This window comes from Lactuca sativa, chromosome 8, assembly GCF_002870075.4.
Source record: "Lactuca sativa cultivar Salinas chromosome 8, Lsat_Salinas_v11, whole genome shotgun sequence".
In the NCBI taxonomy this organism is placed as follows: Eukaryota; Viridiplantae; Streptophyta; class Magnoliopsida; order Asterales; family Asteraceae; genus Lactuca; species Lactuca sativa.
Window position 1 is genome coordinate 296071801 of NC_056630.2, and position 15209 is coordinate 296087009.

At 34.0% G+C, this 15209-nt stretch overlaps 1 protein-coding gene and 1 pseudogene across 1 annotated transcript; one reads left to right on the plus strand and one right to left on the minus strand.

Moving 5' to 3' along the window:
• The first annotated feature begins 1489 nt into the window (after positions 1-1489).
• LOC111881747 (uncharacterized) lies at positions 1490-3229 on the plus strand (annotated as a pseudogene).
• Positions 3230-4929: 1700 nt separating this feature from the next.
• LOC111881748 (uncharacterized) lies at positions 4930-5857 on the minus strand. Its single transcript, XM_023878139.3, has one exon. The coding sequence runs from the start codon at positions 5635-5637 to the stop codon at positions 5101-5103; it is 537 nt and encodes a 178-aa protein (XP_023733907.1). The 5' UTR covers positions 5638-5857; the 3' UTR covers positions 4930-5100.
• Positions 5858-15209: the final 9352 nt, after the last annotated feature.

The window sequence follows — 15209 nt, forward strand, 5'->3', positions numbered from 1 at the left end:
TTTCAAACATTTAAATGGTAACAATAATGCTAAGTCTGTTTATGTTATTTTGTTTTTTTGTAGTGCCAACTTTTTTATACATATACATTACATTTTTATATATTCTCCCGTGTTTTACGCGGGTCATAATCTAGTTTTATAAACAACTAAATACATGTAGATACTAAATAAAATTTGGAAAAACATACATCTATGAAGAGGAACCCCTCCATCAACTTAATCTTCCTCGTTATTATTTAAGTTCATTTCACATCCCAAGAAAAGAATCGAACCACCACCTAAACAAATAGAAATAAATAAATAAAATAACTAATAATATTTAGATGAAACAGATCAAACTCGCTTAACAAGAAAACCGTTTAACCGGAAAATATCGTCTTTTTATTGAGTTTTTTTTTGTGCTATCCCTTGTAAAACTTTTTGATTCCGCCAGTGTAGTTAACTATTGACACCAAATTGTTCTTTGTTTTTAGCATTGAGTCTCTAGTTTCATACTAACTTCTTAAATGTCTTCTAGTGATTAGTATCCAATTGAAATAATTCGTATACAACAGTTGTTTTTTCATAAATAATAATTTATATTTTATAAAGTTGTAAAATCCAACAATTTAAACAAAAATTGATGCGTATGGAAAAAAAAATGTTTACGGATGAGCTCTGCAAATAAAATATATAGACTAAGGGCATGTCGGAAATGTGGCCGACGGGGTTTGATCAACTTTTTTCATTATATAGACTAAAGACATGTTTGATATGTGGCTGACAGGGTCCGATCAACTTTTTTCACTGACTCGGTCCAGTCAGCTTGTTTCATAAAGGGCTAATCATGTCTGAATTGGTCCGATAAGTTGATTCCGTCTACAAAATGTCTGATTCGGTAAATAAAAAAAAGCTGACCGGAACATTTCCCATGTTGCCCTCTTTTCTCCCTCTCTCGCTTCTGTGTTCGCCGGAGTTTGCTCCCCCTTCTGCCATCGTCGGTGCATCCCTCCTCCTCCACCTACTCCAACACAACCATTCTCCACCATTTACCCAGCGACGCAACCTTGACGACTCCATCACAGATCATCAGCCGACCTTGCCCTCCATCTTCGCCGGTAAGGTCTGCAATCGAACATGGTGGTTTTCCTTAATTGGTTCAAAGTTTGATCTGAAGAATCATTGATTGATTTTCATTTTCTCGTTTATAGATGGAATTGGTGAATTCATTAGTTTGATAGAAATTTTCGGCGACCTGATTATTGATTCAAATTATCGAAAGTGACTGGAATCAAATCGAAATCAGACGTGATTGAATTTGAAAGTCAAATTGATTTTCCAGGGCAAGCTTTCATTTTCCAGATGTGATTGAATTTGCAAATCGCGTTGAATTTGATTATTGATTCTTGATATGCTTTCAGGCCTTTCTGAGATTTGTCTTTCTACTGTAAGCTGATATAACTATAGGGACCAAAAAACACACAATCACCGTCGTTCCAATCGGAGGAAAATGCCGCGCGACAAACACTAGCCACCGGCGGTTCGCGTCTATACAGTTTGCGACGAATCCAAGTTCGTATTCAAATTCACTTACTCGATTCTTCTAAATATAAGTTTAATTTGTTGTATCTGATTATGTGAGCCCTAAAACAACTCAATTGTGGATTTCTGATTCTGGTATAGGTATTTAATCGTGAGGAATGTTTCGGAACTAGGTTGTGGAGATGAATTACGGAAATTGTTTGAAGGATACGGTGAAATTGATGAGTAAGTTATCATTTTCCCTCTTTCAAAAATGCCTTCAACCATGATGTTAATTGTTAGTTTTTTTTGCTTTTTTTTATGGATTCAATTCGACTTCTTATTTCTCTTTTGTAGATTCATACCATTGGACGATGAAGATTGTGAGCCATTTACTGATGTTTACTGGATTAAGTTTCATCAGGTCAACAATGCTAGGTGCCTCAAACAATTTGAACTCTTTTTTCACTGAAATCGATAATTCATCTATGGAACATTAGGATCCTTGATCTTTATGCAGAATTGCGAAAAGGAAGTTGGATGAATCAGTTTTTATTGGAAATTGGATTCAAGTCTCATATGCACCAAAGTATGAGAGCCTTAGTGACACAAAAGAGAAGTTGGAAGGTAGAAGAAAAGAAGTTGTAGCTAGACTTAATCGTAAGTGTTGTATAATATTAATATCATTTTATATTTATAAAGAATTTGTTTTCTAGATAGATTAAATACTTGTATAGTTTGTTTTTGTTGTTTTTTTCAGCTAAATTCATATCACAGCCATTAAATATCCAACACAGGTTTGAAATTTGAATCTAATTCTTATTGTTTTATCCTATTTCTATTGGCAAATCTTGATTATATGTTCTTGTTTTAGGGACCCACATACTGTTCACAGTCAAACTCTTCCGTCAACAGTTTCGTCTAATCAGGTTCAAACATTTTTATATTATTTCATTTTTATTTTTATTTTATCAGTTAACAAATACTTACAAAAAATGTGGGAAATTTTGTCGTTTATCATATATACATTTCAAATCCTTTGACATTTATGTAACTCATAATTTGTGAAATATGATATCAGGATTATTTTCCATTAGAGTCGATGAATCAGACAGTTAGATTGGTCAGGGACAAGCTTAACAAGGTGAGTCAATAATTACTAATTTTCTCTCCATTTATCAGATGAAGTTTTTTATATTTTTATTTATTTTACTCTTGTTTAGATTGAGTCGGATACACAGACTTTAAAAGCCATGTCTTCTAAGAAACCACGAATTGACAATAGAAGAAGAATCTGATAGCCATTACCTCTTTTCATCAACTTTTGATGATGAAAATCAGGAGGACATTTATGTCTTTTTACACATGTATGAGATCGAGAACGAATCGGTCTCCTACCTTGTTCCACTTTTTTTTGGATGGGACAAAAAATTGCAAATTTTGTCCCGGTGATATTAGACTCAGTTCTGTCAGACACATAGTACAACTTCTTCTGTCATATATTCTCATGCATAACAGACGGTTGTGTATTTTTTTTGTGAACATGGTTCAAGACGACTTTGAATTTCCTTTGAAGGAAAAAAAGTTAATTTTGAAAGAAGTGCATTTACCATTTTATCCCTTAATTTGTATGCTTATGAAATTGGGGTTTATTAGTAATGAGTTTTGATTACAGCCTAATAGCAAGGTCAAATAGTTCTAAGATTTTGGTTAAATGGGATGTGTCAAAGGAAAAGTTGTATGTGATTTGTTATGGTTTCCTTTGTTATATAATCACATAAGAAACAAGACATTCGCTATAAAAGATTGTGGATGATTTGTATTTATATTGATAAATAATATAAAATATAAATATGTAAATGTTTCACTACATTTTATTTTTAAAATAGTTGAATAGTTTTTTTATTAAGTTAAGATCCCGCCTATAATATTCAAAATTTTGTATTAAGTTTCAAAGATAAACAATTCAAATTAACCAACTAAAAACAGTATCTGATAGTAGTTTATCAATATTAGCTTTATGATTTTTTTTTTTGAAAAAAAAATGAAAGAGAAATATAAAATGTGACAAAAATATATAAATAAATAAAAACAAACATTTTTCAAATATTACGAATATCTATAGAGTATAGACTATATTAATCTTTTGAATAGCAAATTGCATAACAAATGGTGATTTTTACTTAAATCCACGTATTTTTTTCTTTTTAAAGTTTAAAATTTATTATTAATTTGTAATGAAAAAATAAAAAATAGTATCTAGTAATCAAAAAGTGTACATCAAGTTGTTGGAGTCAACAAATAAAAGTATTTAAATTAATATATGATAAACCTTAAAAGATAATTATTTATCTTAAATTATTTTAGTTAGTTAAATGAGTTATTTTAGAAGATATAATAAATATATATGGTTATAACTTTTGTTGCTACAACTTCCTTTAATTATCTCATTATTCTCACCATTAGGAGATATTTCGTCATACAAAAAACAAAGCTCTTTTCTAGTTTATCATATCATAAATGCGCATAGAGCTTTCAATTTGAACCAAACAATTTTTTGTTTATCTTTTCTGTAGATTCATTGATGCCATTTCTTCATGGTTTTATTCACAATTTCTTCCTTGCATTTCCTTAGTAAAAGACTTTTCATGGGTGGATTAGGAGAAAGAATAAGTTCTTTTTCCCTGTAAATGCCAAATGGATTAAATGATCTAAAGATAAATAATGTTTAAAAATTATATATAAAAAAAAAAGATAATACTCTATATGGGAAAATGGAAGAAAAAAAAATTGAGAGCGAATTTGTAATATACGGGTTAGTGTGTTTGGATGAAAGTGAATCATAAAAAGTACAATGAACAACATAAGGAATATGTAATGAATGAATTTAGTTAATATATTTCACGATAATATTTGGTTGGGTCTACAACAACAAAATGTTATCAATATATGATTCTAACTTTATTTTGTATATTATTTTAATTTTAATTATAATTAACAAATTTTTATTTATAAAAATAAAAATTTAAAAGAAAATAATTTTTTTAAACCCCCAATAAGCCCTAATAAAAATAATATTTGTATAGTTATTTTGCATATTAAGAGAGTAATTTAAATAAAATAATGAAATTTTACCTAAACAAAAATAAGGTATATTGCAATGACAAAATAACATCCATTGCTAAGGAATGTAAAGTAGCAAGACAAAGGAATCTGGTACCTTGAAGAAATGGTCCAACGTAATCATGGAATGAACCATTTTATTTCTTTCCCTATTTTATCTTACAAAACAATACCTTAGGACTTAACAGATAAAGTCTTCTCTACCTATCCTATTAAGTTATTTTTTGTACATTATATATAAAAAAATCATATATGGTTTCTCAGCTTTAACAAAAAACAAACACCTAAAAGTTTGAGTAAAGAAAATAAGACAACTCGAATTTAAATCTTCATAAATTCAGGAAATCACCTTCATAATTAATCATATAATTAAGAAGGAATACACATGAAATAATAAACCACCATTAAAAGAACATCTAGTTAGCCAAACTATAACCAAATGTTGTTTATCTTACAACACCATCCTGCTTTCTACATTCAATAATGTTGTGGTCCTTGCCCTGATTTAAAATTCATCTCATGATCTTGATTACCACCATACCTCATTTGATCATCTCTAAATTCACCCTTACGAAACGAATTAGGCCTTCCCATAGACGGGTCGGGTCTTCCCATAGACGGGTCGGATCTTCCCATAGACGGTTCCTTATATGAATTAGGCCTACCCATCATCGGCTCACCATTAGCCGCCACCTTAGCACTTGAAAACCGCTTATCAAATCCAAACTCAATGTCTCCATCTTTCGTTTGAAACGCGTTACGGTTAGGCTTCATTTCTTTCTCTTTGGGCCCGCGAGCAGCGTGCCCATGCTTAGGTGGCTTGGATTTGTTGTGGCGCTTGTTACACAGGCGCCCAAGAAAACAAGCCACTGCTGACACCACCACTATCACCGCCAGGACGATGAAAACCGCCCCAAATGAACCACCGTCTGACTGGCGGTGTACTGGCGGGCTTGCCTCAGAGACCGGGTACACCAATGGTGTTTGCTCCGGTTGTTGTTGTTGTTCGGACATTTTTCCGACGAAAAGGGAAGTTTGGGGAAATTGGTGTTCTTTGAGTGTAGGCAAGGTTAGATTGAGGGATAGAAGAAAGAAAAATGAGAATAAGAAGGTGGGATATGGTGTTTGATGGGTGGTGGGGTGGGATTTATGTTTTGAATTCAAAAGAAGAGGATTGCTTTAATAAAGAGACAGCTAAGTAAAGAAAAATATTCTGAGTTCTTTTGCTGCCTAATAGGTGAGTGGTGGTGGTGTCTAATTTGTTCTTTATTTGCTTTGTTAAGAGAGAAAGCAGATTTTTGGCTCCTTTGAACATTATCTATCTCATTACTCTATTCTAGGTGCCTATTATTCTTAGTACGATTCAATTATTGTGTCTATAAACTTATGTTTGGTAATTTTCACATTGCATGCATGTAAATAGTGTTATGTGTGGTAAATTATTCATCTATAAACATATGTTATTTATTTTTGTATTAAGTGTATCAAGTAATATTGTTTCATGTCTCCTAACATCGTGACAAATTGGGCGACCAGTCAAAATGACTAATAAAAATATGTTTTATAAATGATACATATGGAAAACCTTACTTAAACAAATTGTAATGTTACAATAAAATTCTTTACTTTTTTGAATAAAACAAAATTGAAAAGTGTTGCATTAATTATGATTTTATGTACTAGTTTTCAACCTATTTGATCTGATTTTTTAGCTAACTTTTTTAGTTTCTTAATTTGATTTGTTAAAAATGTATCATAGCTTAATAAACTTATTTGTAGATCTATGGGCGAAACTGACACCTCTCATGATTCCTTTTATGTACAATTACATTCGATTCTTTATCATCGCATATGTTGCTGTTTCTATGTCTTTTAACGTGTATAAGAAAATTTTCTCTTTTTCCCGATACTTTTGGCTTCATTTGTCCCCTCCACTCTGCATTAATCCTATCATTTAGTGGGCGCACTTACGAAAAGAAGTAAAATACTAGTATTAATTGGTATATTAACAAGTATAATAATTATATTAGAAGTTAAATCAAATATAATGGTTATAAATGTTTTTTTCCCAATATAAATGTTTACTTAACGTCCATGTTCCATGTACAATGTTTGTCATTAAAAAAAATTACTACATCTTTTCGTACTTCTTTATGTCTACTTCATTTTCCCTTTTGTGTGCAATAACGTATGACTAGGTAAGTACTGCCTATGTGATTGTTCATACTTCATACGCAATTTAAAGTGTCTCAAAAAAATTTCTCTTTATTGAGTTACTTTTGACTATATTTGCCCCCACCTCGTTTATATTTCTTTCTTTTCTTTTAGTGGGCGGAATTAAGTTAAGGTATATAATAATAATTGATATTGAGTGTGTGTTAGAATATAGGGGTAGGAAGAGAGTTTGGTAACCAAGCATATGGATAATGGATATCTCACGGTTGGTGTATGTTTAGTTTACATATTGATATTATTCTCTATGTTAGATTCTAATGTGGGATAATCCATGAAGGTCAATCAAAGTTTTAGGCACAAAACAATAATATACATATGGAGAGTGTATGTATTGTCTTAATAAATGGAATATGAGTGTATAATCTTGGAAGGGAGTACGGCCCACTTGATCCCCTTTCATCATGACTGAGATCAAAATTGTCTTATATCCAAGTTTGCATTTAGAGGTGACAATAGGTCTATTATGATTGAGTTTGGGTTCAATCTATTTATTAATTGGGTTAAAGATTTCAACTCAATCCTACTTGTTTATTTAAATGAATTGACATTTCTAATCCAACACAACATTTTAGATAAATGGATTATCGTCGGGTTTACATGTTTATGTAGTTTCTAACCCAACATATTAAATAAATGGGGTAAATATAGATTAACCCATTTAAAATATAAATATAAATACATTAACTAAAAATTACACTATTTAAATTAGTTCAAAACTTAAATAAAATTTCAAAATATGACAAAAAGACAATCACAATTCACAAATACAAATAAATATTCAAATAACATTAAAAATATTTAATTTCGAAGTGATATTGGAGAGTAACTAGTGTTGTAGTTGTGAAGAAAAAAAGATAGAAATTAGGATTGCATCTTTTTAAAAAGACAAAATTGCAAAAATGGTCCATGTGGTATGTACTTTTTTGGGGGTTTTGGTCCAAACCACGAGTTTTTTGGATTGATGGTCCTTTTAAGCTAGTTTGCTTGTAAATTTGGTCCTTCGGAAAACTTAAAAGACTAAAATGCCCTCTCTGATATATTTTTCTTATTTAATTTAAAGGAAAAACAAAATAAATAACTAATTTGGGCCCACTTATCTCTCTCTTTCTTTCTCTCTCTTTCTCTCTCTCTCTCTCTCTCTCTCTCTCTCTCTCTCTTTCTCACACACACACACACTCTCTCTCTCTCTCTCTCTCCCCTTGATTCCCTCACCCAAACACCCCATTTGTTGTTGTTGCTTCCCATCTATGGGTGTGCCACCGGAAAAAAGAAGAACCATGAGGGAGTTGCTGGAGCAACCTCCCTTACCACATCAGACGGCGAGATCGCCTCCTCCTCCACTCCGTTACAAATCGCCACCATAAGACAAACTGCCACCACCTCTGCAGCTCCCTTCCTCCCTCATTTTCTTTCCTGTTGATTAATCACCCCAAACACCCTGCGATCACTTCAAGCGCTACCCCATATCCACAGCCGATAGCAAAAAAGGAATGTAGTAGAGAAGAGCACCGGAGCAGCCTTATTGCTACCACCATCTTCAGCCCCTCACCACCACCGATGCCCTGTTCCAGCCATCACCTTCGATTGTTCAACTAACCTACGAAGGTGAAGAACCCCCCTCCTTCATCGCTTGTGTTACAGGACAAAAACAACCCCTCTCACCATTAATGGCGGCGAAAATGATCACCGTTTATGCTACTCGTCTTCCCTGCATATGAAGTCGCCGACGACGAGTTGAATGAGACTAAAAAGATCACCGGCCTTGAAAGTTCTTCCTTAAACCACTACCTAGTCACCTCATTGAAATTGCTTTGCTCCTTTGATCTGTGGCTGCCGATTGGAGATTAAACCATAGGGGTGGCCGGAGATCGGCTTCCCTCCTAGCGATCTGTAAAGCCTTTAGCGAACCACCCGCTACCACCTTGGTCGTTGCCACTGATTTCGATCACCACCAACTCCTCCTTCCTCCCATATGTCATTCTCGTCGAGTGTAAGTCGAAAACGAAGCAGCAAAAAGGGTCGGTATTTTAAGAGATGAGTATAAAGGTATATATATATATATATATATATATACATATTAGTGATCCCACTTTTATATTTATTAATAATAACAATTTTAAAAAGTAAAAGAAAAATGAAAACTAAATTCATTAATGATATAATATCATTTTAGTTTGGATAGGGATTAAAATTGCAAGAAAACTAGCTCAGAAGGACCACCAATCCAAAAAACTCGTGGTTTGAACCAAACCACAAAAAAATGCATACCACAGGGACCATTTTTGCAATTTTGTCTTTTAAAAATAAATAATAATACAACATTATAATTTTAAATTAATAATTAGATTAATACATGATAATATTTAAAAAATTATCCTCTCTAATAAATAAAGAAGTTTTTGACACATGTCTTCTTCTCCTTCTTTGGACATATGACATTTTCTAGAATTTCTGAATTTTCTATTTTTCACTTGTCATTTTATTATATTTTTCATTTTATCAAATTAAAATTCCATAAAGTGAGATATATATATATATATATATATATATATATATATATATATATATATATATATATATATGTATATATGTATATATTAGAAAAAGTTTATATATGTAATGTATTCAATACATTAAAGCCTCGTTAATTTTAATAATTCAAAATTTTTCTCATTTTTCTTATAAATTCAAACTTTTCAAATTTTTAAAATTTCATATTTAATTTTTTTTAAATAAAACTATGTAATACATAGGTCTCACACCTAGTTAAATGAATATATATTAAAGTTAAATTGATTGGTGAGTTAAAAATAGATTGATAATTTTTACCCAACTAGAAATCTCAATTGTTATTCATTTTCCCACTTTATTCCTCTTCCAATCTACTCCATATTAACATAAATGAATAACATTACTCAAAATATAGAATAATATAATTCATTTTCACAAAAAATAACCAAACTTTCTTTAATTCCTTTCCAACTTCGCTCCATATTAACATAAATGAATAACATTACTCAAAATGTAGAGTAATATAATTTATTTTCACAAAAAATAGTGAAACTTTGTTTTTCAACTTTAGTTTCTCATTTTAGATTATATATTTTAGTTAATTTTAATTTACTAGTAATGATTTCAATATAATAATTATTCTTTGTAAAATCGCGTTATAAGTAAAAGAGTAAAATATAGTTTTGGTCCCTTGTTTTGCATAAATATCAATTTTAGTCCTAATACTAGGATTTAATCATAGATGGTGTTTATTTCACTATTTGGTATCACCCTTGGTCACTAAGACCTAACCCCATTATTTTATTTTGGTGAATACATGTGAAAAGACCAATATGTCCTTTTTTATTGACATTATTGATAAGCTCAAGGACAATTTCTGTAAAATTAAAAGAAAACTCTAAAATAAAGAGACATCATCATCCTAATTTAGGCAGACACACATTCTCTACCTCTTACTGATTTGTAACACCTGGTTTGATCATTGGTTGGAAACTTGCCAATGGAGAGGTTTCATGTATGGACTCGGTGAGTTGGGAGCTCAACTCGTCGAGTAGGGTCGTATTTCAGGGGCACGAATCGGAAGTGCCTCGGCGAGTCAGAAGGCTGACTTGACGAGTCAGCGCTGTTTAATGAAAACCCTAATTCTGGGGGTTTGCCCCTATATAAGCCTCATTAAACGCTCTTGTAGCCTCCCTTAACATCATAAGAGACTGTGTACAGCCGCAAACTCCCTAATGTGTGAAGTGTGTGCACTTGAGAGCTTCACTTTGGGAATTTGGGAAGGAATCCAAGTTTGGAGAGGAAGAATCAAGGAGAAAACACTAGATCTAGCATCTAGTTCGTCTTGGGCATCAAATTGAGGTATGAATCTTTTACCTTAAGCCTATATTCTATTTGGGAGTTCATAACCAAACTTTGAGGAAATGGAAGCAAGCCTAGATCTGGACCGATCACAAGGGTATGGTTCCAGATTTGAACCTCACTAGGTCCCAAATATCGTAAAGTTGCATGCCTTATAAGCTTATTTCCTCTCCATGCATGAAAACCTTGTTAGAGGAATAGTTTTGGTGTTTACGGTTATGAAGGTCCCTGCATGAATGTAAAGTTTGTAACTTTACGTGAAATCTATAATAGGAGATGATGGATCTAAAGTTTGGGTCCTTAAGTCCCACTGGAAAGGACCGTAATCATGATGAACTTTGGGGGACTCGATGAGTTGTCCAAGTGACTCGACGAGTCGAGAGGGTTTCCTCGTTTATGGCCAAGGGTGTACGGCCAAGGGTTTACGGTCAAAGGTGTACGATTGGTGGTTTACGGCCGTAAACACCAAGGAACTCAACGAGTCCCTCGGGTGAATCGACGAGTCGGCGAGTTAAACAGGGAACCTAACGAGTGGATGATTGTACTCGGTGAGTCAAGGTCAATATGGACTATTGAACTTGACTATAGACTTTGACTTTGACCAAGGTTGACCCTGGGGGTATTTATGGGACTATGCTGAGATGATTACTCATTGATTGTAAACAGTTTGGGAAGAGCATCACATGACGTACCTGAATCCAGTTTGCCAGTTCAGCCTTTGAGAGGTGAGTCTGCTCACCATATCAATGGGTCTAAGGCACCCAGGCCGGCCCATTTTATGAGATACGGTTATTGATTGAATGTGCGATATGATAGTATGTTATTTGCATAGAAGACCACGTGGGGGTTCCCGTGGTTTTTGGTATAGGATCTTGGAGGGTTTCCATGGCATCCTAAAATATTTGCTTGTATAGTTTTCATGATGTTTGTTTGGTAGGAAGACCTTGTGGGGGTTCCCAAGTCAGGAAGACCATGTGGGGGTTCCCAAGGCAGGAAGACCATGTCGGGATTCCCATGGCAGACAAAGACCATGTGGGGGTTCTTGTGGCATTTGGTATAAGACCCGGGAGGGTTTCCAGGGCTTCCTCAATTGTCGAATGCATAATTTATGTGATATATGTAGCGTATGGCTAATTCGATATGTGTTATGTGGTTTGTGTGTGGGATATGCTCTGAGGGACTCACTAAGCATTCGCTTACAGTTTGTGGATTTCTTTCAGGTTCATCTGAGTCCAAGGGCAAGGGCAAAGCTTGATGGCACGACGTGCTCTCTCTCTCCGATGACTTTATGGGACACTATGATATTTGAAAATAAATTTGTAATGAATATGGATTTGAAACAATTGTTTTGGAAATTATGGATTTCTGGAAATGTGGTTGGTTAATTAAAAATGAAAATTTTCTTTGTAAAATTTAGGTTGTTACATGATTGGTTCTTCTTTCTTGTCTATTATGTTGTTCTCAGGCCCCTATGATTCCAGCCACCGATGGACTGTTCTCTCTTTTCAAGAACCTGTTGGATAAGGTGTCTAAGTCCATAACTATTTCGGGTCAGTACTTGACCCGACCCGGCATAGTCCATTTGGGTTGCATGGCACCATGCAATTGGATAGACTAAATGAGAGAAATAACACTTGGAGATTATTAATATATTATAAGTTCTAATATATTAATAATATTATTTGATTAGTTTGATCAAGAATTAATTTAGAATTAATTAAGTGATCAAAAGATAACTAATTAAATATTTGGGTTGATTATGTAAATCATCCATATCTTGTATAGTGGGCTAAGAGGCTCCATGGATTATCAAGTTGGGTTCCAGCCATAGGATGCTCCATGGATGCTCCATGGGAGTTACAAACCCATGGGTCATGGAAATGAAGAGTCATGAAACATTAGGGTTTACATAGTGTAACCCTAGATGTGTCAACACTATATAAGAATCTCATTCTCCACCAAAATCGGCTATACATAAGATACACATAAGAAACTAGAGGGCTAGGTCGATTTCAAGAAGTGTGTATTCTCTCAAAAGTCTTTCCAAGAGAATTTGGTGTTGTGTGAAGCATTTGAGGCATCACACTTGGGGTGCTAGGCTCACAAGGTTTCAAGGAACATAAGCAACAACAAGGTAAGTTATTCTATCTTTCATTCAAGTTAAAAATTGTTCCCCATGTATGCTAGATAGGAATATAACCTTGGAATTCAACTTTGCATGATAATTAGACAAACATAGATCCAAGGTTATTAGGGTTGCATGTACACTTAGGAAGTGTTAGAATGCTCAAAACCCATCAGAACCTTGATATCTACTACCATCGCTTCTATTAGGTTCCCACTGAATTCTATGGTTCGTTCTGCCCATCCGTTTTCCCTTCTTCTCTAAACCAAAATTCATTCTTGAATGATTAACTTCATGTTTGTGAATCAATTTTAGATCTTTACAGTTTGATTAATACCATGGGAAAAAGTGACATGCTTCATGAATATGTGCATTTTTCATCTTTTAGCATCCCTACAATGTAATTCGGGTAGGTATATTTCCGAATTGATTTTTTTAGGTTTACTTCGACATATCTTGATTATCTCTCTTGGTAACATCCGTCTTCCAAAGCGGACCGACTAAAGACTTAGATGGGACAAAGTTATGGTTTTTGGAAAAAAAACCCCATTCCATGATAAGTTGGGTTGATGACCATGGCGTGACATGACAATTTAATGGAAGTGTGTCTAGCTTGTTTTCCACGGTGTAGCAGCTGTTGCAGCCCAAGCCTATGATTTTTAGGGGTTCTCCCATATTTAAGGACCTTAACTTTAGGGTTAGGTCATTATATTTAATCTCCACCCTCCTATCTCAAAACCCTAGCCTATTTTGAGTGTTTTTGAGATGTTCTTTCTGTTCTTGGACATTTGAAGGCTTATTTCTCATCTCTTGGTATGGAGCTTGAAGATCAATTTGATTAAAAAGTGTTTTGTGAAGAGCTCAAGTATAGATCTAACAAAGTCACTTCATTTTTGGACCATTGTGAGCATAAAGCTTCAACCTTTGCTTCTAATTTGTTAGATCTAGCTCATGGCCCATTTTTATGCTTTTGGTCCCTTTTTGGTGGTGTGCTTGGAATTGAGATGACCCTAACCCCTTCGAAGCACTAAGGATTGTCTTATGGACCTTTTCTTGTAGAAAATTGGTAGCTTGACCTTTTCCTTGGATCCATGCATGTTTTGTGAAGGATTTACTCCATTTTAGACTTGGGGTTGTAGATTTTGCTTTAGGGTGAGGTCCTAATGGATAAAGGTGGAAACCTTATCGAGTAAGTCATTGAAAATGATTAGATATGAAGTTTTGAGCCATGATCTATAAGGAAAGTTCTTAATGAAGAATTGAGGAATCTGACAGCGACCACGATGTGACCAAGGACTTGCCACATTATGTTGGAGTCCAACTTCACAATTTTTTGTCCTGACATGCCTACAATGTGGCCAAGGAGGGCCCACAATGTGATGATGTCCAACATGTCGATTGTTTTATCTTAAAATGCCTACGGCGTGGAGAAGTGATATCCATATTATGGTGAGCGTTGACTTGCTTGGTTGTTGACTTTTGATAAGTTTTAATTGGGGTCAAACTTGGAGGAGTTTGAGGATTTATCTCTTTTTGTGTCAGTTGGTTCATAGGATTGAGCAATACAAGGTGTGAGAGTATTGTTGTGCTTTTTCGGTTCTTCAGTTCAGGTGAGTTTCTTACTATGCCACATATCCCATTGTATATCCTTTTCATGGTAGGATATATTTACTATTAGAGTATAAGTATGCTAGTTGTCTAGGATAACTCTTTGTTATGCATCTGTAGTTAGAACACTTGGTGTCTTGGTTGTTAGAGTGGTAGGTCCTTGCCTATTGATTGTCTGGCATTGTTAGGAGTTATGGTGGTTAGAGTAACTGGGTAAGGCTAGTTATCAGGATTATGTATGATTGACAAGTGAAAGAATTAACTGAGAAGTGGTCAAAGACAGTGTAAATGGGGAATGCCAGTTATCAGGATTATGTATGATTGACCAACGAAGGACTTAATTGTGAAGTGGTTACTGATAAGATAAATAGGGAATGCTAGTTGCCAAGGATATGTAATATGATAGTATATGTTATGAATTTATGTTACATGATTATGTGGTATTGATATCATGGGTTCTATGTAGTTTAAGTTAGATAGCCTGAGAACTATTGGTCTGATTCCTGATTGTGATGTTCTTGTCTAATTGTTCGCTCTCGGTTGGGTTATATCTTTAACTGTCTATTTGATCTTTGACTATGTATGACTTTCTGAATTGTATGAAAGACCACGATTTGTCCCCTGTCAATTGCATGAAAGACCATAGGAGGACCATGAAACTTGTACGAAAGTCCGTGGGAGGACCATGGCAACCAAATATGTGGCACCCGAGTCACCAGGTATGATTCATTGATTCATTCTATTT

Excerpts from the sequence above, each read along its gene's own strand:
- LOC111881748 (XM_023878139.3), bottom strand. The coding sequence starts at position 5,637 with ATGTCCGAACAACAACAACAACCGGAGCAAACACCATTGGTGTACCCG.